This window comes from Centropristis striata, chromosome 16, assembly GCF_030273125.1.
Source record: "Centropristis striata isolate RG_2023a ecotype Rhode Island chromosome 16, C.striata_1.0, whole genome shotgun sequence".
Taxonomy (NCBI): domain Eukaryota; kingdom Metazoa; phylum Chordata; class Actinopteri; order Perciformes; family Serranidae; genus Centropristis; species Centropristis striata.
In genome coordinates this window covers 33,165,664-33,189,670 of record NC_081532.1, presented here as the reverse complement: position 1 = coordinate 33,189,670, position 24,007 = coordinate 33,165,664, and the positions used below count along the sequence as shown (strand labels likewise).

The 24,007-nt window shown below is 42.4% G+C and overlaps 3 protein-coding genes and 1 pseudogene across 3 annotated transcripts; all 4 read right to left on the bottom strand.

Moving 5' to 3' along the window:
* Positions 1 to 838: 838 nt before the first annotated feature.
* LOC131988854 (U2 spliceosomal RNA) lies at positions 839 to 946 on the bottom strand (annotated as a pseudogene).
* Positions 947 to 4,834: 3,888 nt separating this feature from the next.
* Positions 4,835 to 7,430, bottom strand: LOC131987780 (E3 ubiquitin-protein ligase TRIM21-like). Its single transcript, XM_059352643.1, has 2 exons — positions 7,294 to 7,430; positions 4,835 to 7,045 (listed from the first exon to the last, which is right to left on the bottom strand). Exon 2 carries the CDS (start codon positions 7,042 to 7,044, stop codon positions 5,404 to 5,406), a length of 1,641 nt encoding a protein of 546 aa, XP_059208626.1. The 5' UTR covers position 7,045; positions 7,294 to 7,430; the 3' UTR covers positions 4,835 to 5,403.
* A 2,951-nt stretch (positions 7,431 to 10,381) lies between these two features.
* Positions 10,382 to 12,517, bottom strand: LOC131988616 (E3 ubiquitin-protein ligase TRIM21-like). Its single transcript, XM_059353766.1, has 2 exons — positions 12,386 to 12,517; positions 10,382 to 12,137 (listed from the first exon to the last, which is right to left on the bottom strand). The coding sequence occupies exon 2, from the start codon at positions 12,134 to 12,136 to the stop codon at positions 10,499 to 10,501; it is 1,638 nt and encodes a 545-aa protein (XP_059209749.1). The 5' UTR covers position 12,137; positions 12,386 to 12,517; the 3' UTR covers positions 10,382 to 10,498.
* A 2,846-nt stretch (positions 12,518 to 15,363) lies between these two features.
* On the bottom strand, positions 15,364 to 17,536 carry LOC131988646 (E3 ubiquitin-protein ligase TRIM21-like). The gene is made up of 2 exons (XM_059353810.1): positions 17,405 to 17,536; positions 15,364 to 17,156 (listed from the first exon to the last, which is right to left on the bottom strand). The coding sequence occupies exon 2, from the start codon at positions 17,153 to 17,155 to the stop codon at positions 15,515 to 15,517; it is 1,641 nt and encodes a 546-aa protein (XP_059209793.1). The 5' UTR covers position 17,156; positions 17,405 to 17,536; the 3' UTR covers positions 15,364 to 15,514.
* Positions 17,537 to 24,007: the final 6,471 nt, after the last annotated feature.

The window sequence follows — 24,007 nt, the reverse complement described above, 5'->3', positions numbered from 1 at the left end:
AACTCTGCTTAAAACCGGATCATACCAAACAAATATCTGCTTGCTTGTCCGCAAAGTGTCCTCCTTTTTGATGTGAAGGAAATGGCCACCCTACCGGGCGGTCAGAGGTCAAAATACACTGTTGCATATGCCGTTCGTTAGCCGCGAGCTAACATTAGCTAACAGTTAAAGTCGTTTTAATCACACTAAATTGTGACTTAGTGTTTTGAATAACTTCCTGTCGCTAAACACATGCCGCTTTCAAAAGAAGAGTGCAGTGTGTTAACAGAATTGACCACAGAATTTACAAAAAGACTGTCAAAATAAGATGCCTTAAATAAAATATACAAGAACCCTTATTCTCCTTTAAAATAAATCTTAAAATAGGCAATGATGAAGTTCAGTGTATATGATGGAATAGTGGAATTAGATCTGTGGGAGGCCACCAAATTTGGGCTTTTATGGAAAAAAAACACTGGCTGGCTGCTCCATGTCCTAGTGGAAAGCATGTTGACAGCAATTAAAACTGTGAAAGACTGAAAAATGTTATGTGAGGTGTTTGCTCTCATTTAGTCCACTATTATCCGTTATTGTTATTTATAAATAACTGTTATTGTACTGTACTGTAAAATAAAAAAATCACAGAACATATTTCCATGATGAATTATGCTACGCTGCTTTTATGAAACTAAGTAGTGGCCAAATTCAGCCAGGATCAGTTAAATATTCAGGTTTAATCCACTTTGTGGCTTTTACTTGCTAAATCGTGGAGATTCAACCTTAAAGCATCTTCTTCCATTTTTACAAATATGTGTCAGAGTGCTGATGCAAAAGACACATCCATTTGGTGAACTGATTTTGAAATTGCGGCGCTGAATTTATTTATTTATTTATGTATTTATTTATTTTTATTAAACTGATAAGAACAGATACTACACTTGATCTTAGCCAAAAGGCTGAGAGCGACGCTGAATTTAAGCAGGACGTCCAGTTACGCAATGACGCACAGCTGCACACTCTGAAGACTGTCCCATTTGTACGTTACACCAGGGAAAGGAAGGACTCTTGCCTCGCCTCCGGAGGACCCGACTCCGAAGGAAGGATCCTACCAAGGAAGGATCCTTGACATTGGGATACAGCTTGTGTGTGCAAGCCTGATTGCTGATGGGAGACTGCTGTGCTGGAGCCGGGGCCTCTCAGCTGCTGCTCATCAGATCATCACATTACCTGACCTGTATTCCTGTTTTTTGCCCTGCCTTTTGAGACCTAACCCTTTTTCCCTTTTTGCACCCCAGCAACATCCTCCGCCCGGACGCCTGCCTGCACCTCCAGCCTGATCCCCTTCCCTGCCTAGCTTCCTACCCACCTCTATCTGCCGACGCCAATCTTCCCACCTTACCATTTACAATAAACACTCTTGTTACCTGACCACTGCCTCTGCCCTCTTTCCCTGCTCCTGAGTCCACCAAACCCGGCCCTGACAGTATAATCCAGCCACTATGGACTCTGCAGAGCCGGAGGCACTCAAGAAGACAATTGACATCCAGGGAGCGTATCTGGGGCATCTCGATACAGGCCCCAGATGCGGGAAGTCACAACCCAACTGACTCAGATCTCCGCTGCCCTGGCTGCCCTCACCGATCGGCTGAATGCTGCCCCTGTCCCCATCATTCCGCCGCCAGATGAACAACCTCCAGCAGCCCGACCAGCTCTAGTCAATACCCCAGCCGGTCCCAAACCCCATATTCCCCCTCCAGCAAAATACTCAGGTGATCCCAATACATGTCGTCAATTTCTCACACAGTGCCACTTGAGTTTCAATGCTCAACCCCTCCGTTTTGCCAGTGAAGCGGCTAAGGTGGCTTACCTTGTTAACCTGTTGGAGGGTCCCCCGCTGAGTTTTTACAACACCCTCTTCGAGCAGAACTCCCCTCTCGCCATGTCCGCTGATGCCTTTGCTGGGGAGCTCAAGCGGGTGTATGACCATCCTATGCGGGGTCAGCAAGCCGGTCTGCAGCTTTCCAGGATCCGCCAAGGACGCCTGTCTGTCCGGGAGTTTGTGAGCCATTTCCAAAGTGCTGCAGTGGAGTCGGGGTGGAACGACTCAGCACTCATCACCACTTTCCTGAACGGGCTCAACTATGATGTCGGCAGGGAGATTGCACTCAGGTGGGAACACACTACGTTGGACGAGGCCATACAAGCAGCCATCAAAGTGAGTGACCAACTAGACCTGTGGCGTTCCGAGCCAGCTGCTTCCTCCAATTTTCGCTCTCAGCAGCGAACCTTCCACGGCCCCGGCCGAGATGTGCTGAGCCCTCGCGAGGATCACCAAGAGAAGCCGAGGAGTCCCGAGCCTGAGCCGATGCAAATAGATGGCATCTACCTGTCCCCCGAGGAGAAAGCCCGCAGGATTCGGGCTCAGTCCTGTCTGTACTGTGGCCAAGATGGTCACTTTATTGCTACTTGTCCCATCCGTCCGGCAAAAGGTCCGGCTCGTCAGTAGTGGGAGAAATACTGTCGAGCCGTGTAGTCAGCCCTTCTCCCCCAGACCGGCCCCTGCTCGATGCTGCCCTCCTGTGGCGGGGACAGTCCCTTCCCCTCATCGCGCTACTTGACTCAGGGGCTGATGTAAGCCTTATTGACAGTGCCGTTTGCCAGCAGTTGACAGAGCCCCTTGATGTTCCACTGGAAACCAAAGCCCTTAATGGTATGCTACTGTCCACTATCAACCACTAGACAGCTCCTGTGTCTGTACAGCTGTCCGGTAATCACCAGGAGGTAATCACTTTTTTTGTTATTGACTCCCCTCATGTTCCCCTGATCTTAGGGTTTCCCTGGTTAAGGCTCCATAACCCTCACTTTGATTGGGCCACAGGTAAAGTGCGCTCTTGGAGTCCTTACTGTCACTCTCACTGTCTTCGCTCTGCTCTAACCTCCACATTTGACCCCCCGCCTGTAATTGAACCTGTAGATCTGTCATCTGTCCCCGAAGCCTATCATGACCTGGCCCCAGTCTTCAGCAAAGAACAGGCTCTTTCTCTCCCCCCCCCACCGGCCCTATGACTGTGCTATTGAGCTTCTGCCTGGAGCTCCTCTTCCCAGTAGCAAACTGTATAACCTCTCCCGTCCAGAACAGCAAGTAATGGAGAGTTACATACAGGAGTCTCTGGCGGCCAGGATCATCCGCCCGCCGTCCTCCCCGGTAGGTGCAGGATTTTTTTTTGTGGGCAAGAAAGATGGCACACTGAGACCTTGTATTGACTTCAGAGGACTTAACAACATCACAGTCAAGAACAAATATCCCCTGCCTCTCATTGACTCTGCTTTTGTTCCTCTCCAAGGCGCCACCGTCTTCACCACCCTAGACCTGCGCAATGCATACCATCTGCTGCGCATAAGTGAGGGTGATGAATGGAAGACTGCTTTCAACACCCCATTAGGTCATTTTGAGTATTTAGTAATGCCTTTTGGCTTGACCAACGCCCCAGCAGTCTTCCAGGCCTTAGTGAATGATGTGCTTCGTGACATGCTTGGCCGGTTTGTGTTTGTTTACCTGGATGATATCCTGATTTACTTTCAATCTCTCCAGGAACACCAGATTCATGTCCGCACTGTGCTGCAGTGCCTGCTGGAGAACAAGTTGTTCGTCAAAGCCGAGAAATGTGAGTTTCATGCCACCTCTACCTCCTTTCTCAGCTTCATCGTTTCGGAAGGTGAGCTCCGAATGGACCCATCAAAGGTTTTTATAACGTCTTCTTTGTTTTTAAATGAGAGTCTACAGCAGCTCAGAGAACAAAAGTTACACAAATAGTTGTTGTGTGCAGCAGCACACTACAATCTTTGATTAATAGCTATTTTTCACAGCAAACATTTTGACTTGTTATAGGAGGAAAACTACAGGTTTATATCATAAAGTTAACAAAGGTTAAATGTTTTCCTCGTTCCAGTGAGCTGTGACAGTGATGGTACTTTTAATCGTGCATTTTGTGTGATAAAAAAAAAACCCTGAAGAATCTTATTTTTAAAATAATTATTTATTGATGTCAGACAGGAAATATATTTTAATATTAAAATAACACTGTACAATATTTATTCCAGATTTCGATGAACTCCTACACATTATCTTCCTAGTACATAACAGATGTGATTATTACCTTTGTTCAGATTTGTTGCTTTTGTTTTACACAATAAAACTGATCAGAATTAAAAAATATATGATGTACAAGCTATTTAAAATGTTGAAATAAGGAGCTTAACACATCATGTAATTTGGTAGAGAGACAAATATGAAAAATGAAGAAAAATCAACAACTGAGAAATCGACTGACATACCAAGTATTTTAAACAATATAACTCCATTAGATGAAAGTAAAAACATGATCAAAGTTAGATCTGTGACTCTGAGGCCGACATTTAACCCTTTGAACCCCAACAATCCTTTGTTGGGTTTGAAGAGTACGCTTTCTTAAAAATATACAGTTTATCGTAGAAAGAAACTTTGTCAACCTTTCTGTCAGGAAAAGAAACACAACCAACAACCAAAACGAAGATTCATGTTCAATGTTGATATTTGTGTCAGAATCTCTTTATTCTCCATGTGTCATTTAAAATAAAGTGTTTGCACTAACCAGATCCTGTTAAAAACATTAAATTCTGTTCCTCAGAGACACTGTGAAGACATGATTGATTCTGCTGAGACCAACGGTCACGTGACAAATATTCACTGAGAATCTGTTTACACAGAGCAGAGAGGAGAGGACAGGAAAGGCTGTTTACACAGAGCAGAGAGGAGAGGACAGGAAAGGCTGGTAGTAGAGGTTAGAAAATGCAAATAGTTGTATAGTATAGTATTTATAGTATGTGGAGACACAATTTTTTGTTATTTCAATATCTGTGACACCTCTGGGCACTTGGAAAAGTTTATTCCAATTTATGAAAAATAATTTATTAGAGAAATTCAACTTGTGCTTTTTTTTTTTTTTTTTAATTTATGATTTCTGTCATTAAAACTGCATTTTTCTGCACAATGACATGTTTGAGTTTTTCCTACTTCAAGCCATGATTGTGCTGATTCCATAGGGCTGCAGGACTTATATATGTTGTATAAATTTAAATATTGCAGTGAAACACAAGAACACAGTGAGTAAAATGAAAAAACCTAAAATCGCCCTGAAACAACTTGTGTACAAAGGGTTAAGAAGAATACATTTTTCCTTAGTATTTGTCCAACCTTCTACTTTCTGAATCCACTTGTGATATATCAAGTGATCATAAAGTCTTAACAAAAATCAGATATCTGTATAAAATACACGTTTTTATGTCTGAAAAATGTTATTGATATGAGTTGCCTGACTTTAGCATTAGGTATAGCACATTTTTTACATTAAATACTGTCTCCTTCTACAACAGTCAATGGTTCATCTACTCAGTGTGGTCAACAGGACAGATGATCAGAGGGATTTTACCACCTGTCTGAGACAAGGGAAGGAAGGCTGGGAGGAGTTTTCCATTGAAGCAGCAGCCTGTATAGGTGTAGATAAGACTTCCAGCATCAGCATCATAAAAGGAGACCAGACCCTCCTCATAATCTACAAACACACCCACCTTCTCAGGCTGAGACTTCAGAGAGAGAGCAACACGGGGCACAGTATTAGCATGATAAACATTTTCATTCTTCAACCATAAAGTCCAGTAACCATACTGAGTGTTAAAAGAGATTAGTCCCTTACGATTGACTGACTCTCTGGCAACTCCTAAAGCCCAATCAGTCTTCCCTTTAACCTGAACCTCAAAGTAAAATCTACCTGAAGAAAACATCTCCTTCCCTAAAACACAGAGACCACTTGAATATCTCTTTGGGTTGTCTGGGACGTTCTTCTTTGCAACACCATAACTCACTTGTTTCCCATCTTCAGACAGGATGAGTTGGGGACATGCTGTCTCAGGATCCAGTGTGACGTCCACTGCATACTGCTGGACCGTCTTCAGCTCAGTCTCTGTGGGAAGCTTCTTCATCTCATGTTGGAGCATCTTCACTGACTGAGCAACAGCTGCTCTCACAGTCCCTTCATATGAAGGTGGACAGACTCTGACCTCTGTCCAGTTCTTGGTGGGTAGAGGTGCATTCAGGGATGGACAGTTTTGGACGAGGTTAAGGTGGTCTTCTGAGTGTGACAGCTGCTCCAGCTCAGCACTTCTCTTCTTCAGCTCAGAGATTTCCTCTTCCAGCTCTTTGATGAAACCTTCAGCCTGTTTCTCTGTTGTTTTGTGCTTTTCTTCAGTCGTTTCAATGACTTCAGCATGGTTCCTCTCAATGGCCTCCTTCAGTTTGGTGAAGACCTGGATGCTGGCTGCTATCTCTCTGTCTGCATTGTCCCGGCTGACCTCGACTGACCGTCTGAACTCTTGAATCTTTGATCGTCTCTCCTGGATCATCTGCTCAATTTTAGCCTCTGTCTTCCCCAGCTCTGCCATCTTTCTCTCATATTCTTCCTTGAGAGGAACAACATCATGAGTTTTGTGTTCTAAAACAGTGCACAGCATGCAGACACATGTCTGGTCAGTCTGACAGAACAGCTCCAGAGGTTTATCGTGCTTCATGCACATCCTGCCTTCCAGGTTCTCCACAGGGTCGATCAGCTGATGTCTTTTCAGACGTGAAGCTGTCAGATGAGGCTCCAGGTGAGTCTCACAGTAGGAGAGCAGACACACCAGGCAGGACTTCAGGGCCTTCAGTTTGGTTCCAGTGCAGACGTCACAGGGAACTTCTCCTGGTCCAGCAGCTTGTAGCTCTGAGCTGCTGCTGCTGGCTCTCTGTTGAGCTGACTGTCTGAAGTGAGCAACCATCTCAGAGACAAAAGTATTGACCTGCAGCTCTGGTCTGGTGGAGAACATCTTTTTACAGTTGGGACATTGACACTGGACACTAACATCCCAGTGTTTAGTGATGCACTTCTTGCAGAAGTTGTGTCCACATGGAGTGCTGACTGGATCAGTGAACACATCGAGACAGATGGAGCACAGAAACTGATCTTCAGAGAGTGAAGCGCCGGCAGCAGACATACTGGAGTGACACAATAACAACAGAAGTGAAAGTGTGAGAAAGCAAATCTAGAGTTACAGAATTCTTCATTATGTGTTTGAAAAAATCAATCATGATTTTGTATATATATCTACATCACAATTAAGGTAAAATCGATCTGAAAAGTTTTGTTTCTGAGCTCCAGAAGAGGCTCTTCCTGTCTGAGCACAGCTCACGTCTGTGTTAATGCTGCTTGTTTAAACACACTAGATATTACCAGCTTCACTCACCTGTGTGCAGAGACTGCTGTGTAGTTTAGAAAGGTCCAGAGAATTTAGTTGGCTGTAATTGATCTTTCAACAGAACCAGCAAGACGAGTCTCAGCTGCAGCTTCCCGAAGCTTTTACTGCAGTAAGTTTCAGTTTCCTGTCAGCAGTGTGACTGAAGCTCTTGCTGTTGCTCCGCCTCTTCTTTCTGCTCATTGGTGACTTTTTCTTTTTTTCATTCCTCAGTCTGGTTATTGTGACATACCTTTGGCATTAGACACATGTAACAGGGAGCAGAGTGCAGGTAGTTGTATACTGCCACCCTGCAGGTAATGGAGACTTTTTGCTTTTTATAACGTCTTCTTTGTTTTTAAATGAGAGTCTACAGCAGCTCAGAGAATAAAAGTTACACAAATACAACTAAAGAGGTCAGTCTGAGACATGCAGCAGCACACTACAATCTTTGGTAAATAGCTCTTTTTCACAGCAAACATTTTGACTTGTTATAGGAGGAAAACTACAGGTTTATATCATAAAACTAACAAATATTCAATTTTATCCACGTTCCAGTGAGCTGTGACAGTGATGGTACTTTTTATCGTGCATTTTGTGTGACAAAAAAACCCCCTGAAGAATCTTATTTTTAAAATAATTATTTACTGATGTCAGACAGGAAATATATTTTAATATTAAAATAACACTGTACAATATTTATTCCAGATTTCGATGAACTCCCACACATTATCTTCCTAGTACATAACAGATGTGATTATTACCTTTGTTCAGATTTGTTGCTTTTGTTTTACACAATAAAACTGATCAGAATTTAAAAAATATATGATGTACAAGCTACTTAAAATGTTGAAATAATGAGCTTAACACATCATGTAATTTGGTAGAGAGACAAATAAGAAAAATGAAAGAAAAATCAACAAAATAAACAACTGAGAAATCGACTGACATACCAAGTATTTTAAACAATATAACTCCACTAGATGAAAGTTAAAAAATGATCAAAGTTAGATCTGTGACTCTGAGGCCGACATTTAACCCTCTGAACCCCAACAATCCTTTGTTGGGTTTGAAGAGTACGCTTTCTTAAAAATATACAGTTTATCATAGAAAGAAACTCTGTCAACCTTTCTGTCAGGAAAAGAAACACAACCAACAACCAAAACGAAGATTCATGTTCAATGTTGATATTTGTGTCAGAATCTCTTTATTCTCCATGTGTCATTGAAAATAAAGCGTCTGCACTAACCAGATCCTGTTAAAAACATTAAATATTAAATTAAATATTCACTGAGAATCTGTTTACACAGAGCAGAGAGGAGAGGACAGGAGAGGCTGTTTACACAGAGCAGAGAGGAGAGGACGGGAGAGGCTGTTTACACAGAGCAGAGAGGAGAGGACAGGAGAGGCTGTTTACACAGAGCAGAGAGGAGAGGACAGGAGAGGCTGTTTACACAGAGCAGAGAGGAGAGGACAGGAGAGGCTGTTTACACAGAGCAGAGGGGAGAGGACAGGAGAGGCTGTTTACACAGAGCAGAGAGGAGAGGACAGGAGATGCTGTTTACACAGAGCAGAGAGGAGAGGACAGGAGAGGCTGTTTACACAGAGCAGAGAAGAGAGGACAGGAGAGACTGTTTACACAGAGCAGAGAGGAGAGGACAGGAGAGGCTGTTTACACAGAGCAGAGGGGAGAGGACAGGAGAGGCTGTTTACACAGAGCAGAGAGGAGAGGACAGGAGAGGCTGTTTACACAGAGCAGAGAGGAGAGGACAGGAGAGGCTGTTTACACAGAGCAGCAGGTTAGTGCAGTAGTAAGGAGAAGCTTTTTCCACCTGAGAATACTAACCAAGACTAAAGCCTCCCTGCCTCAGAGTGACCTGGAGAGAGCTATCCATGCCTTCATCACATCACAACTGGACTACTGTAACTCTCTCTACACCAGCATGGATCAATTGCAGCTTCGCCGCCTGCAGTTGGTCCAGAACTCAGCCACCCGACTCCTCACCTGCACTAAAAAACATGATCACATCACCCCGGTCCTCCATCGCTCCACTGGCTCCCCATCCGTCACCGCATTGACTATAAACTTCTTCTAACTGTTTACAAATCCCTCCATGGTCTGGCCCCTACATACCTGTCTGACCTTCTGCACCACCACACCCCCTCCAGAGCTCTACGGTCAGCTGACCAGCTGCTGTTGGAGGTGCCCAGGTCCAGACTAAAGACAAGGGGCAACAGGGCCTTTTCAGTAGCAGCCCCCAGACTCTGGGACTGCCTCCCCCTCCACATCCGTGCAGGGAAGTCCCAAAATGTTTTTAAATCTCACTTAAAAACCCACCACTTTTCTCTTGCCTTCAATTAAAGTTTTCCTCCAGCAAGTGCTAGGGAATAGTGTCCCCTAGTTATCCCACAGTGCTTTTAAAAATTATCCCTTCTTCTTTTAATTTATTTTAAATTGAATTTTGTTTTGGGTTTTTTTGTTTTTGTTTCTTTCACCTTTGTCAATTCTGTATTTTATTGCACTTTTATGTGAAGCACTTTGGTGCGGCTCAGCCGTCTGTAAATGCGCTATTTAAATAAATTTAACTTTGACAGGAGAGGCTGGAAGTACAGGTTGTAAAAATGCAAATAGTTGTATAGTATAGTATTTATAATATGTGGAGACATATTTTGTTTTTGTTTTTTCAATACCTGTGACACCTGTGGGAACTTGGAAAAGTTTATTTCAATTTATGAAAAAATAAAATTATCAGAGGAATTTAACTTGTGCTTTTTCTTTTTTATTTAACTATTTATGTCATTGTAACTGTTATTCTGCACAAAAAACATTTTTGAGTTGTTTCCACTTCTAGCCATGATTGTGCTGATTCCATAGAGCTGCAGGACTCATATATGTTACATATATTTTAATAGTGCAGTGAAATACAAAGCCACAGTGAGTAAAATGGAAAAAAAAATAGCAAGAAAAACGTTCTGAAACTACTTGTGTACAGTATGTTGAGAAGTATAAAATTTTATTTTGTATTCGGCCAACCTTCTTCTTTTTTTTGTTGATATATACGAGATCATAAAATCTTAATAAAAATCTGATATCCGTATTGATACCAATTTTAACATCTCAAAAATGTCACTGATACTAGTTGCCTGACTTTGCCATTAGGTTTTGCACATTTTTTACATTAAAAACTGTCTCCTTCCACAACAATCAGTGGTTCATCTACTCAGTGTGGTCAACAGGACAGATGATCAGAGGGATTTTACCATCTCTATGAGAAAAGGGAAGGAAGGCTGGGAGGAGTTTTCCATTGAAGCAGCAGCCAGTATAGGTGTAGATAAGACTTCCAGCATCAGCGTCATAAAAGGAGACCAGACCCTCCTCATAATCTACAAACACACCCACCTTCTCAGGCCGAGACTTCAGAGAGAGAGAGACAAAGTTCTCAGTACGAATACTGTATGCATTTTCATTCCTCAGCCATAAAGTCCAGTAACCATACTGAGTGCTAAAAGTGATTACTCCCTTACGATTGACTGACTCTCTGGCAACTCCTAAAGCCCAATCAGTCTTCCCTTTAACCTGAACCTCAAAGTAAAATCTACCTGAAGAAAACATCTCCTTCCCTAAAACACAGAGACCATTTGAATATCTCTTTGGGTTGTCTGGGACGTTCTTCTTTACAACACCATAACTCACTTGTTTCCCATCTTCAGACAGGATGAGTTCTGGATATGCTGTCTCAGGATCCAGTGTGACGTCCACTGCATACTGCTGGACCGTCTTCAGCTCAGTCTTAGTGAGCTTCTTCATCTCGTGTTGGAGCATCTTCACTGACTGAGCAACAGCTGCTCTCACAGTCCCTTCATATGAAGGTGGACAGACTCTGACCTCTGTCCAGTTCTTGGTGGGTAGAGGTGCATTCAGGGATGGACAGTTTTGGACGAGGTTAAGGTGGTCTTCTGAGTGTGACAGCTGCTCCAGCTCAGCACTTCTCCTCTTCAGCTCAGAGATTTCCTCTTCCAGCTCTTTGATGAAACCTTCAGCCTGTTTCTCTGTTGTTTTGTGCTTTTCTTCAGTCGTTTCAATAACTTCAGCCTGGTTTCTCTCAATGGCCTCCTTCAGTTTGGTGAAGACCTGGATGCTGGCTGCTATCTCTCTGTCTGCATTGTCCCGGCTGACCTCGACTGACCGTCTGAACTCTTGAATCTTTGATCGTCTCTCCTGGATCATCTGCTCAATTTCAGCCTCTGTCTTCCCCAGCTCTGCCATCTTTCTCTCATATTCTTCCTTGAGAGGAACAAAATCGTGTGTCTTGTGTTCTAAAACAATGCACAGCATGCAGACACACGTCTGGTCAGTCTGACAGAACAGCTCCAGAGGTTTATCGTGCTTCATGCACATCCTGCCTTCCAGGTTCTCCACAGGGTCGATCAGCTGATGTCTTTTCAGACGTGAAGCTGTCAGATGAGGCTCCAGGTGAGTCTCACAGTAGGAGAGCAGACACACCATGCAGGACTTCAGGGCCTTCAGTTTGGTTCCAGTGCAGACGTCACAGGGAACTTCTCCTGGTCCAGCAGCTTGTAGCTCTGAGCTGCTGCTGCTGGCTCTCTGTTGAGCTGACTGTCTGAAGTGAGCGACCATCTCAGAGACAAAAGTATTGACCTGCAGCTCTGGTCTGGTGGAGAACATCTTTTTACAGTTGGGACATTGACACTGGACACTAACATCCCAGTGTTTAGTGATGCACTTCTTGCAGAAGTTGTGTCCACATGGAGTGCTGACTGGATCAGTGAACACATCGAGACAGATGGAGCACAGAAACTGATCTTCAGAGAGTGAAGCGCCGGCAGCAGACATACTGGAGCGACACAATAACAACAGAAGTGAAAGTGTGAGAAAACAAATCTAGAGTTACAGAATTCTTGGTAATGTGTTTGAAAAAATCAATCATGATTCTGTATATATATCTACATCACAATTAAGGTAAAATCGATCTGAAAAGTTTTGTTTCTGAGCTCCAGAAGAGGCTCTTCCTGTCTGAGCACAGCTCACGTCTGTGTTAATGCTGCTTGTTTAAACACACTAGATATTATCAGCTTCACTCACCTGTGTGCAGAGACTGCTGTGTAGTTTAGAAAGGTCCAGAGAATTTAGTTGGCTGTAATTAATCTTTCAACAGAACCAGCAAGACGAGTCTCAGCTGCAGCTTCCCGAAGCTTTTACTGCAGTAAGTTTCAGTTTCCTGTCAGCAGTGTGACTGAAGCTCTTGCTGTTGCTCCGCCTCTTCTTTCTGCTCATTGGTGACTTTTTCTTTTTTTTCGTTCCTCAGTCTGGTTATTGTGACATACCTTTGGCATTAGACACATGTAACAGGGAGCAGAGTGCAGGTAGTTGTATACTGCCACCCTGCAGGTAATGGAGACTTTTTGCTCTTTATAACGTCTTCTTTGTTTTTAAATGAGAGTCTACAGCAGCTCAGAGAACAAAAGTTACACAAATACAACTAAAGAGGTCAGTCTGAGACATGCAGCAGCACACTACAATCTTTGGTAAATAGCTCTTTTTCACAGCAAACATTTTGACTTGTTATAGGAGGAAAACTACAGGTTTATATCATAAAATTAACAAAGATTCAATTTTAACCACGTTCCAGTGAGCTGTGACAGTAATGGTACTTTTAATCATGCATTTTGTGTGACAAAAAAAACCCCTGAAGAATCTTATTTTTAAAATAATTCTTTATTGATGTCAGACAGGAAATATATTTTAATATTAAAATAACACTGTACAATATTTATTCCCGATTTCGATGAACTCCCACACATTATCTTCCTAGTACATAACAGATGTGATTATTACCTTTGTTCAGATTTGTTGCTTTTGTTTTACACAATAAAACTGATCAGAATTAATAAATATATGATGTACAAGCTATTTAAAATGTTGAAATAAGGAGCTTAACACATCATGTAATTTGGTAGAGAGACAAATAAGAAAAATGAAAGAAAAATAAACAAAATAAACAACTGAGAAATCGACTGACATACCAAGTATTTTAAACAATATAACTCCACTAGATGAAAGTTAAAAAATGATCAAAGTTAGATCTGTGACTCTGAGGTCGACATTTAACCCTCTGAACCCCAACAATCCTTTGTTGGGTTTGAAGAGTACGCTTTCTTAAAAATATACAGTTTATCGTAGAAAGAAACTCTGTCAACCTTTCTGTCAGGAAAAGAAACACAACCAACAACCAAAACGAAGATTCATGTTCAATGTTGATATTTGTGTCAGAATATTCTTTATTCTCCATGTGTCATTTAAAATAAAGCGTTTGCACTAACCAGATCCTGTTAAAAACATTAAATTCTCCTCAGAGACACTGTGAAGACATGATTGATTCTGCTGAGACCAACGGTCACGTGACAAATATTCACTGAGAATCTGTTTACACAGAGCAGAGAGGAGAGGACAGGAGAGGCCATTTACACAGAGCAGAGAGGAGAGGACAGGAGAGGCTGTTTACACAGAGCAGAGAGGAGAGGACAGGAGAGGCTGTTTACACAGAGCAGAGAGGAGAGGACAGGAGAGGCTGTTTACACAGAGCAGAGGGGAGAGGACAGGAGAGGCTGTTTACACAGAGCAGAGGGGAGAGGACAGGAGAGGCTGTTTACACAGAGCAGAGGGGAGAGGACAGGAGAGGCTGTTTACACAGAGCAGAGAGGAGAGGACAGGAGAGGCTGTTTACACAGAGCAGAGAGGAGAGGACAGGAGAGGCTGTTTACACAGAGCAGAGAGGAGAGGACAGGAGAGGCTGTTTACACAGAGCAGCAGGTTAGTGCAGTAGTAAGGAGAAGCTTTTTCTACCTGAGAACACTAACCAAGACTAAAGCCTACCTGCCTCAGAGTGACCTGGAGAGAGCTATTCATGCCTTCATCACATCACAACTGGACTACTGTAACTCTCTCTACACCAGCACGGATCAATTGCAGCTTCGCCGCCTGCAGTTGGTCCAGAACTCAGCCACCCGACTCCTCACCTGCACTAAAAAACATGATCACATCACCCCGGTCCTCCATCGCTCCACTGGCTCCCCATCCGTCACCGCATTGACCATAAACTTCTTCTAACTGTTTACAAATCCCTCCATGGTCTGGCCCCTACATACCTGTCTGACCTTCTGCACCACCACACCCCCTCCAGAGCTCTACGGTCAGCTGACCAGCTGCTGTTGGAGGTGCCCAGGTCCAGATTAAAAACAAGGGGCAACAGGGCCTTTTCAGTAGCAGCCCCCAGACTCTGGGACTGCCTCCCCCTCCACATCCGTGCAGGGAAGTCCCAAAATGTTTTTAAATCTCACTTAAAAACCCACCACTTTTCTCTTGCCTTCAATTAAAGTTTTCCTCCGGCAAGTGCTAGGGAAAAGTGTCCCCTAGTTATCCCACAGTGCTTTTAAAAATTATCCCTTATTCTTTTGATTTATTTTAAATTTCATTTTGTTTTGGGTTTTTTTGTTATTGTTTCTTTCACCTTTGCCAATTCTGTATTTATTGCACTTTCATGCTCAGCCGTCTGTAAATGCGCTATTTAAATAAATTTGACTTTGACAGGAGAGGCTGGAAGTACAGGTTGTAAAAATGCAAATAGTTGTATAGTATAGTATTTATAATATGTGGAGACAGATTTTTTTGTTTGTTTTTTCAATACCTGTGACACCTGTGGGAACTTGGAAAAGTTTATTCCAATTTATGAAAAAAAAAATTTATCAGAGGAATTCAACTTGTGCTTTTTTTTTTTTTAACGATTTATGTCATTGTAACTGTTATTCTGTACAAAAAAACATTTTTGAGTTGTTTCCACTTCTAGCCATGATTGTGCTGATTCCATAGAGCTGCAGGACTCATATATGTTACATATATTTTAATAGTGCAGTGAAATACAAAGCCACAGTGAGTAAAATGAAAAAAAAAAAAAAATAGCAAGAAAAACGTTCTGAAACTACTTGTGTACAGAGGGTTGAGAAGAATAAAATTTTATTTTGTATTTGGCCAACCTTCTTTTTTTTTTTTGATATATACGTGATCATAAAATCTTAATAAAAATCTGATATCCGTATTGATACCAATTTTAACGTCTCAAAAATGTCACTGATACTAGTTGCCTGACTTTGCCATTAGGTTTTGCACATTTTTTACATTAAAAACTGTCTCCTTCCACAACAATCAGTGGTTAATCTACTCAGTGTGGTCAACAGGACAGATGATCAGAGGGATATAACAATCTCTCTGAGAACAGGGAAGGAAGGCTGGGAGGAGTTTTCCATTGAAGCAGCAGCCAGTATAGGTGTAGATAAGACTTCCAGCATCAGCATCATAAAAGGAGACCAGACCCTCCTCATAATCTACAAACACACCCACCTTCTCAGGCTGAGACATCAGAGAGAGATCAACAAAGTTCTCAGTATAAATACTGTATGCATTTTCATTCATCATCCATAAAGTCCAGTAACCATACTGAGTGCTAAAAGAGATTACTCTCTTACGATTGACTGACTCTCTGGCAACTCCTAAAGCCCAACCAGTCTTCCCTTTAACCTGAACCTCAAAGTAAAATCTACCTGAAGAAAACGGCTGCCTGCCTAAAACACAGAGACCATTAGCATATCTCTTTGGGTTGTCTGGGACGTTCATCATTACAAGACCATAACTCACTTGTTTCCCATCTTCAGACAGGATGAGTTGGGGACATGCTGTCTCAGGATCCAGTGTGACGTCCACTGCATACTGCTGGACCGTCTTCAGCTCAGTCTCTGCGGGAAGCTTCTTCATCTCATGTTGGAGCATCTTCACTGACTGAGCAACAGCTGCTCTCACAGTCCCTTCATATGAAGGTGGACAGACTCTGACCTTTGTCCAGTTCTTGGTGGGTAGAGGTGCATTCAGGGATGGACAGTTTTGGACGAGGTTAAGGTGGTCTTCTGAGTGTGACAGCTGCTCCAGCTCAGCACTTCTCTTCTTCAGCTCAGAGATTTCCTCTTCCAGCTCTTTGATGAAACCTCTTGCCCGTTTCTCTGTTGTTTTGTGCTTTTCTTTAGTAGTCCCAATAACTTCAGCATGGTTTCTCTCAAGGGCCTTTTTGAGTTTGGTGAAGACATGGAAACTCGCTGTTATCTCTCTGTCTGCATTGTCCCGGCTGACCTCGACTGACCGTCTGAACTCTTGAATCTTTGATCGTCTCTCCTGGATCATCTGCTCAATTTCAGCCTCTGTCTTCCCCAGCTCTGCCATCTTTCTCTCATATTCTTCCTTGAGAGGAACAACATCATGAGTCTTGTGTTCTAAAACAGTGCACAGCATGCAGACACACATCTGGTCAGTCTGACAGAACAGCTCCAGAGGTTTATCGTGCTTCATGCACATCCTGCCTTCCAGGTTCTCCACAGGGTCGATCAGCTGATGTCTTTTCAGACGTGAAGCTGTCAGATGAAGCTCCAGGTGAGTCTCACAGTAGGAGAGCAGACACACCATGCAGGACTTCAGGGCCTTCAGTTTGGTTCCAGTGCAGACGTCACAGGGAACTTCTCCTGGTCCAGCAGCTTGTAGCTCTGAGCTGCTGCTGCTGGCTCTCTGTTGAGCTGACTGTCTGAAGTGAGCAACCATCTCAGAGACAAAAGTATTGACCTGCAGCTCTGGTCTGGTGGAGAACATCTTTTTACAGTTGGGACATTGACACTGGACACTAACATTCCAGTGTTTAGTGATGCACTTCTTGCAGAAGTTGTGTCCACATGGAGTGCTGACTGGATCAGTGAACACATCGAGACAGATGGAGCACAGAAACTGATCTTCAGAGAGTGAAGCGCCGGCAGCAGACATACTGGAGCGACACAATAACAACAGAAGTGAAAGTGTGAGAAAGCAAATCTAGAGTTACAGAATTCTTGGTAATGTGTTTGAAAAAATCAATCATGATTCTGTATATATATCTACATCACAATTAAGGTAAAATCTATCTGAAAAGTTTTGTTTCTGAGCTCCAGAAGAGGCTCTTCCTGTCTGAGCACAGCTCACGTCTGTGTTAATGCTGCTTGTTTAAACACACTAGATATTATCAGCTTCACTCACCTGTGTGCAGAGACTGCTGTGTAGTTTAGAAAGGTCCAGAGAATTTAGTTGGCTGTAATTAATCTTTCAACAGAACCAGCAAGACGAGTCTCAGCTGCAGCTTCCCGAAGCTTTTACTGCAGTAAGTTTCAGTTTCCTGTCAGCAGTGTGACTGAAGATCCTGCTGTTGCTCCGCCTCTTCTTTCTGCTCATTGGTGACTTTTTCTTTTATCAGTCCTCAATCTGGTTATGTGACATACCTTTGGCATTAGACACGTGTAACAGGGAGCAGAGTGCAGGTAGTTGTATACTGCCACCCTGCAGGTAATGGAGACTTTAAGCTTTTTATAACGTCTTCTTTGTTTTTAAATGAGAGTCTACAGCAGCTCAGAGAATAAAAGTTACACAGATACAACTAAAGAGGTCAGTCTGAGACATGCAGCAGCACACTACAATCTTTGGTAAATAGCTCTTTTTCACAGCAAACATTTTGACTTGTTATAGGAGGAAAACTACAGGTTTATATCATAAAACTAACAATAACTATTAAAGTCATGACAGTGATGTGAGAGCATACAGCTTCATGCAGTTAAATGAAATTCAGTCATCATTACTTTTATTATTTCCACTGGTACTTTTACTATTTTGATATTAGCTTTGATGACTGATACAAGTTTTTTCCCTTAAATGATCAATTTTAATGCCATTAAGTCCTGTAATTCTACTGCTTGTTTTTTTGTTGTTGTTGCTTTCTGGACTGAGGAGTTGTAGACACCAGCATCTGATTTCTATGATTCTATTTTCGATCATGCATTTGCTATGTTGCGAACAAAAACACTGTTTTGATATTTGTATCAGCAATTCTCTTTTTTTAATATATAAACACTGTAGGGAAAAGATCATGATCACAAAACCTTTTCATTAACCTCTTAACTTGATTTGTCTTCCTCAACGTGGCCCCGGGGTCCACTCAGCCGCCACTTAACAAGGGCTGCAAATGAGCTAACACACACACACACACACACACACACACACACACACCAGCGCTTACAATGCAAATGACATGAACCACATATACCCCCAGCCCGTCTCACTCACTCTCTCTCAGCCGGTAAGCTCTTAATGAGCACTATCACACACACACACACACACACACACACACATATGTTCAGAGTAGCACTTGTTAAACTAGGAATGACACACACACACACACACACACTACCTGCATATGATCATACAGAGCCGCATTAATAATGTATGAGAAGGAAAATGCTCTCTCTCCTAGCAGAGAAAGGGTTATTAGTGTTTTTAATTAATTGGTCTTTCTGCAGCCCGAGGAGGTGCTTGAGTGCTTCTGATATATACACACACTGAGAGAGGAGGAGGAGGAGGAAGAGGAGGAGGAGGAGCAGGAGGCTGGGAAGGTCAAGTAGAAACAGAAAAGGAGAGACAAATTTGGAGGAGGGAGTAAAGATGGAGAGGAACAAAGACGAAGAGCCTGGAGATTTAGAGTGAGGGGAAGTAAAGAGAAGGAAAGGAAAGAAAGGAGTAAGGAAACAAAATGGGAAGAGAGCAACTAAAGTGGCGGAAGAGGGAGAGGTGGAAAAAAGGAAGAAAAAAGAAAGGGATGGTTGCATGTAGAGAGAGAAAGACATCTGAAAGACAAAAAGTCATTGAAGAAAGGGGGAAAGTTTATGTGAAAAAAAACAATTTTAAGTTGAATAATTTGTCAGAAAGTGTAAAAAAAAAAAGTTATATATAATCTGAAGTCAGAGAAACAAAAACACTGATTAGTTTACTCTGACCAATGAGGATGCAGTGAGTTCTTTCGGCCACTGGATGGCGCCGAGTGACCATCACTGTTCTGAGAAGTCGTCCAAGTCAACTGTGTCCCTGCTTCTCCTCACAATTATTCACACACTGAGAGGTATAGAGGACTTATTTATAAATAATGAACTATATTTCAACTTTGCTGATAACATTACGGAGTGCAATTTGTCACAGTTTATTATTTTTTGCTTACAAGAAAAACTTTATGTGGGTTTGATTTGGGATATTAGTTCTGGTAAGGATGTAGATGGATAATCATTTTTGATAATGCTAAGTTTTTGTTAAATTGAATGTTTCTAGGGCAAATCATGTCATAAAACTACATGTCTTCAGGGTTTTGTCTCATGAAATGAGTTCTGAAAAGGCTTATGAATATGAAAAAAGGGCGTCATGGTCAGAAATTATCCAGGACAAATCTCTCAGACAGTTACTATAACAAGGACTATTACCATCCAACCTGACAACCCCCAAACCTGCCCCCTTAATGTGCAAATGTCAGACTTCAGTTCAGTTCGATATAAATCACCGAAACTAAAACTTTAATTCCTAAAAAAAAACAACATTAGGCATAGACATTTTACTTTAGACTAGAATAAATTACCTACACATGCATTTGCAGAAATCTATTATTATAAAAAGTTCTCAAGACCACACCCAAACTAACCATAATTGTTACATATACATAAACACTGCTCCTAAGCATGGTATGTTCACTGGGGTGTCAAAAACGGATGGGTTGAATAAGGTGGCAATCTCCGTGTCTGAGCATGGAGGCCAACCAGGAAGTGCCTTAAGCCTGCAATCCACCAAAAATTCCAGCAGGGGGTGCTAAGTTTGGCTGCAAAAAAAATCTGCCCATTCATTTCAGTGCAAAATTTGAAAACTTCTGACTTGATTTATTACCTCAGAAATTTTTTTCAGGACAACAATATGGTCTCAATAGCTAGTAAAAAATAATCTTCAAGACAATTTGATGTCAATAGTTCTAATAATGGCCCCATTTAGAAGAAAATAGAAGATAAAGAATCGTATGATTTGGGGCGTTTCTAGCTTTGATTGACAGGTCACTGACAAGGCGAGCCGTCACCAGGAGAGAAGCAGAGCAATGCGTATCCACGGCAACGTGTCAATAAAGTTATATATAACGTTATATAGATAGAAAAGAGGACGTTTACCGATTTGGTCTCCTAACTTTGACCCTTTCACTGTATTTTCACTTGATGACAGTTTATTTGAATGTTCAGTAAAAATGTCTTGTTGAGAGTTTGGTTGGACTAACAGACACTCCAAGGAGTCGCTGCTCAGTTTTCTGAGGTAAGAAAGATACATTTTGTTTTTGTTTTTTTGCTAGCCAAAACTAACATCCCAGTTAATGCTCCAATTAATGCTAATATGAATTAGCAGCAGCTTCTCTCAGTCAGGTTGAGGTGTAGAGAGGCTGTAGTCAGTGATCAGATCCCTCTCCTCCTCCACAGTCCAAATATGGTCTGCTCCGCGTATCGGAAACAAGATGGCGACGCAAGATGGCGACGAGTGTAACGCCTGGATTCCACTGGATGCGTAACGACTCCGACAGGGGTCTGTCCGCAACGGCTGCGTATCTACGCAGTCCGTCAACACCCACCGGATCCGTCTGTGTCGGAGCTGTTGCGGACAGCAGAGTCCCGAGGACGCACGAGATCTCGCGAATTCACGCCTAATCAATTGATATAACTGGAAGATAATCAACATCTCCTCGTTAATGACTGGAGACAAATCCAGCGACTCCGTCTTAACGAGCGCTAACGAGGTCGGCCGACTTGTTAACGAGCCGGCCGACCTCGTTAGCGAACCCGAGGTATTTTATTTTGAAAATATACCGGTGTTTTATTTTGTGTCTGTGCAAGACTTCCTGTCCTGAACGATCTGCTCTGTGATGAATTTATGCGTAGTGCTCCGTCGTCCGACAAAAATAGAAGCTCTGCGCAAGTGTTGCGAGGGCTGTCGGATGGCCCTGCGTTGTCGGACTCATTACGCAGCGGATCTGCAGTCGGTGGAATCTCACACATTGATTATAATGGGTGCGTAACGGCTCCGACAACGGATCTGCAGCCGTTACGCATCCAGTGGAATCCAGGCGTAACGCTGAACTCGTCACGGTGACTACGTCCATTATTTATATACAGTCTATGGGTTGAATGCAGAGGTTGAACTAATAAGGGAATCTAATCTTAATCTAAACACTATATGTACATTAACTTTCTGTTGACCTTATTGTTCCACTTCCACCTCCTTCCACCTTCACGACCAGCAGCTGTGTCAGGACCTCGACTGGATCAGGGATCAAATCAAGTCCATCCCTCAGCCATTCATTCATTCATTCATTCTCCTTTACCGCTGATCCAAACTTTTGCTGAAGAGCCGATCCGATCCCAGCTGACATTGGACTGAGTCTTCTGCTCATGTATTAGACATCATCACATACATCAGTACTCATCTCTATTTTTTCCACCATTGGCACATCAGTGTTTACACTACAAAGTATGTGGTCAAATGTGTTCTAGACCACCTCAGCAAGTGGTCTGACTGAGCTGTTTACAATGCATCTTGGACCGTGTTTACACTTGAATTTAGGGCTGACTACTGGTGATCCAATTGCCCAAGACACATTTAAAAACCAAGTGTAAACATTGAGACAGACAACCATTCACACTCTCATTCACTCCTACGGGCAATTCAGAGTAGCCACTTAAACCAACTGTGGGATGAAGCCAGAGGACCCGAAGAGAACCCACACTTACATGGGAGAACATGCAGACCCCCCACAGAAGAGCCGCAAACCGGATTCACTCGCAAAGCTCGCAACCATGTAGCCCATCACTTATTTATAAAATATATACAATTATCTGCACATGTACTTGACTAGTCAGCAGCCAATATTACTCTAAACCCAAACAGCCCAATCCCTAAGACAACCAATCACAGTTTTGTGAAACATGACATCATGAATATCAACAGGGCCAACCCCGCCCTTTCCCTGAGCTTATAATGTTCCCAGTTCATTTACCAGCAAACACTAGGAAGTGCTTTAAGAGTCCTCCCTGTGCAAAGATAAAATATTTTGTGAATCCAGTTTCTCCTCCCTCCTCTGGCACATAACCACCATGAAGCCTGCCGTTTATCACTGCTTGCTAATTATGAGACCGCTGTGCTATTAAAGAAATAAAAATATGAACACTGTGATGTAACTGTTAATGTGACTCCTGGAATCCACGTTTCCATCGCAACCAAACATAATGCGTGTTAATGTTTGGACAGGGCTGAAAACGTAATTACAGGCCAACATTATTATGAAATAATATCAGTGCGGAGTTGACTCTTGGCCCATCAGAGGCCACTCAGTCAGGAACACGCCGGCTTCTTAATGATGGAATAAGTGACTCTTTCCTCCTTTGTTGTTGTCTCAAAGGGGAGAGACTGACTCTCCCATTCATTCTCTGGGGTACAAAAAACCTTAATGTAGCCTTTCACAATCCCTCCCCCTCTTCCACCTCCTCGTCTCTCCATCTTCAACACAACACCTCACTCTCATGTTCCAGGTTAACTCAATTACACAGAATAATCCGCTCCTCTTTGGCTCCTCACATGTGAGCAGCGGGAGTCATTTCTATAATCACTACCGGTATATATAAAAAAGAAAAGACTAGATACAGGCAGTCCACTCTGTAAGCCATTATGTTTTTACATGCGCTAAAGGTTGAAGTGGTCCTTCAAGCTCCACTTATCATTATTTTTAGTATAGCAATTAATCAAATGAGCTCCACAAAGAATGATCAACAACTCTGCAGATCTAAGGAGCTTTTCAGGCTAATTTAGCTCATAGCTTTGGCACAAGACTGTAATCTGCATCCCCATGTAGTTATTTCAGCATGCTTTTGATCCATTTATTGCAAAAAAATCTGTTCATTTTGGGTTTATAAGGCTGAAGTAGCGCCGTACTGGTAGTCATCTAGATGCAGTTCTTGGAGAAGCTAGTGAAATTTACCGAGCTGTGTGCACCTCGGGTGATGCTACGAACACAAACAGAAGAGCATTTGGTTTTCTCATGTATCTATATTACTTGCACAACAGCTACAATTGAAAGTAATAGCAAATAAATATGTGTCTTGTGTTTAGTGCATTACAGACCATATTTCCTCTGCATCATTTTCTTTTATTTACTGTTTGCCTAGAGCTCTTTTAATACCTAATTCCAGTGTACCAACATGTTAATCCAACTAGAGAATTAGCACCACCAACTGTTTATTGTGACACAACAGTAGTGGATGGTGCTTTTTTGTTTATTTTGAGCTAAATTTGGATAGAAACCTGCTTGCTGAGTCAGTGTGCACAATACCAGGCAGGCGTTCTCACTCACGGTTTGTACTTATATCTATGAAAAGTAATGGGACTATAATTTATATATAACCCAAGCAATCATGAGCCAAAACATGCAGGGCTGCATGTAAGGAGGACATCAGCTAATGTAGTATTAAGGGAGACAATGTCCGGGTCAGGGTGGAAGCATAGATCAAACAAAAGGCATTACCTTATTTGAACTTAAGTTGGTTACGTATGTTGCACACTTAATTATTGCTTTGGATGTGAGTTACGCTACATACTGGCTTATTTTAACCAATTGTTTTAGTTTTGCTGGCTAAAAAGCTTTAGACTGCAGGAACTTCTGCAGCGCAGTTATTGCATGTGTTGCTGGACAATTGAAGGACAAACCGCAAAACTTTTTTTTAACTTTAAATAAGATATCATACAAACTGT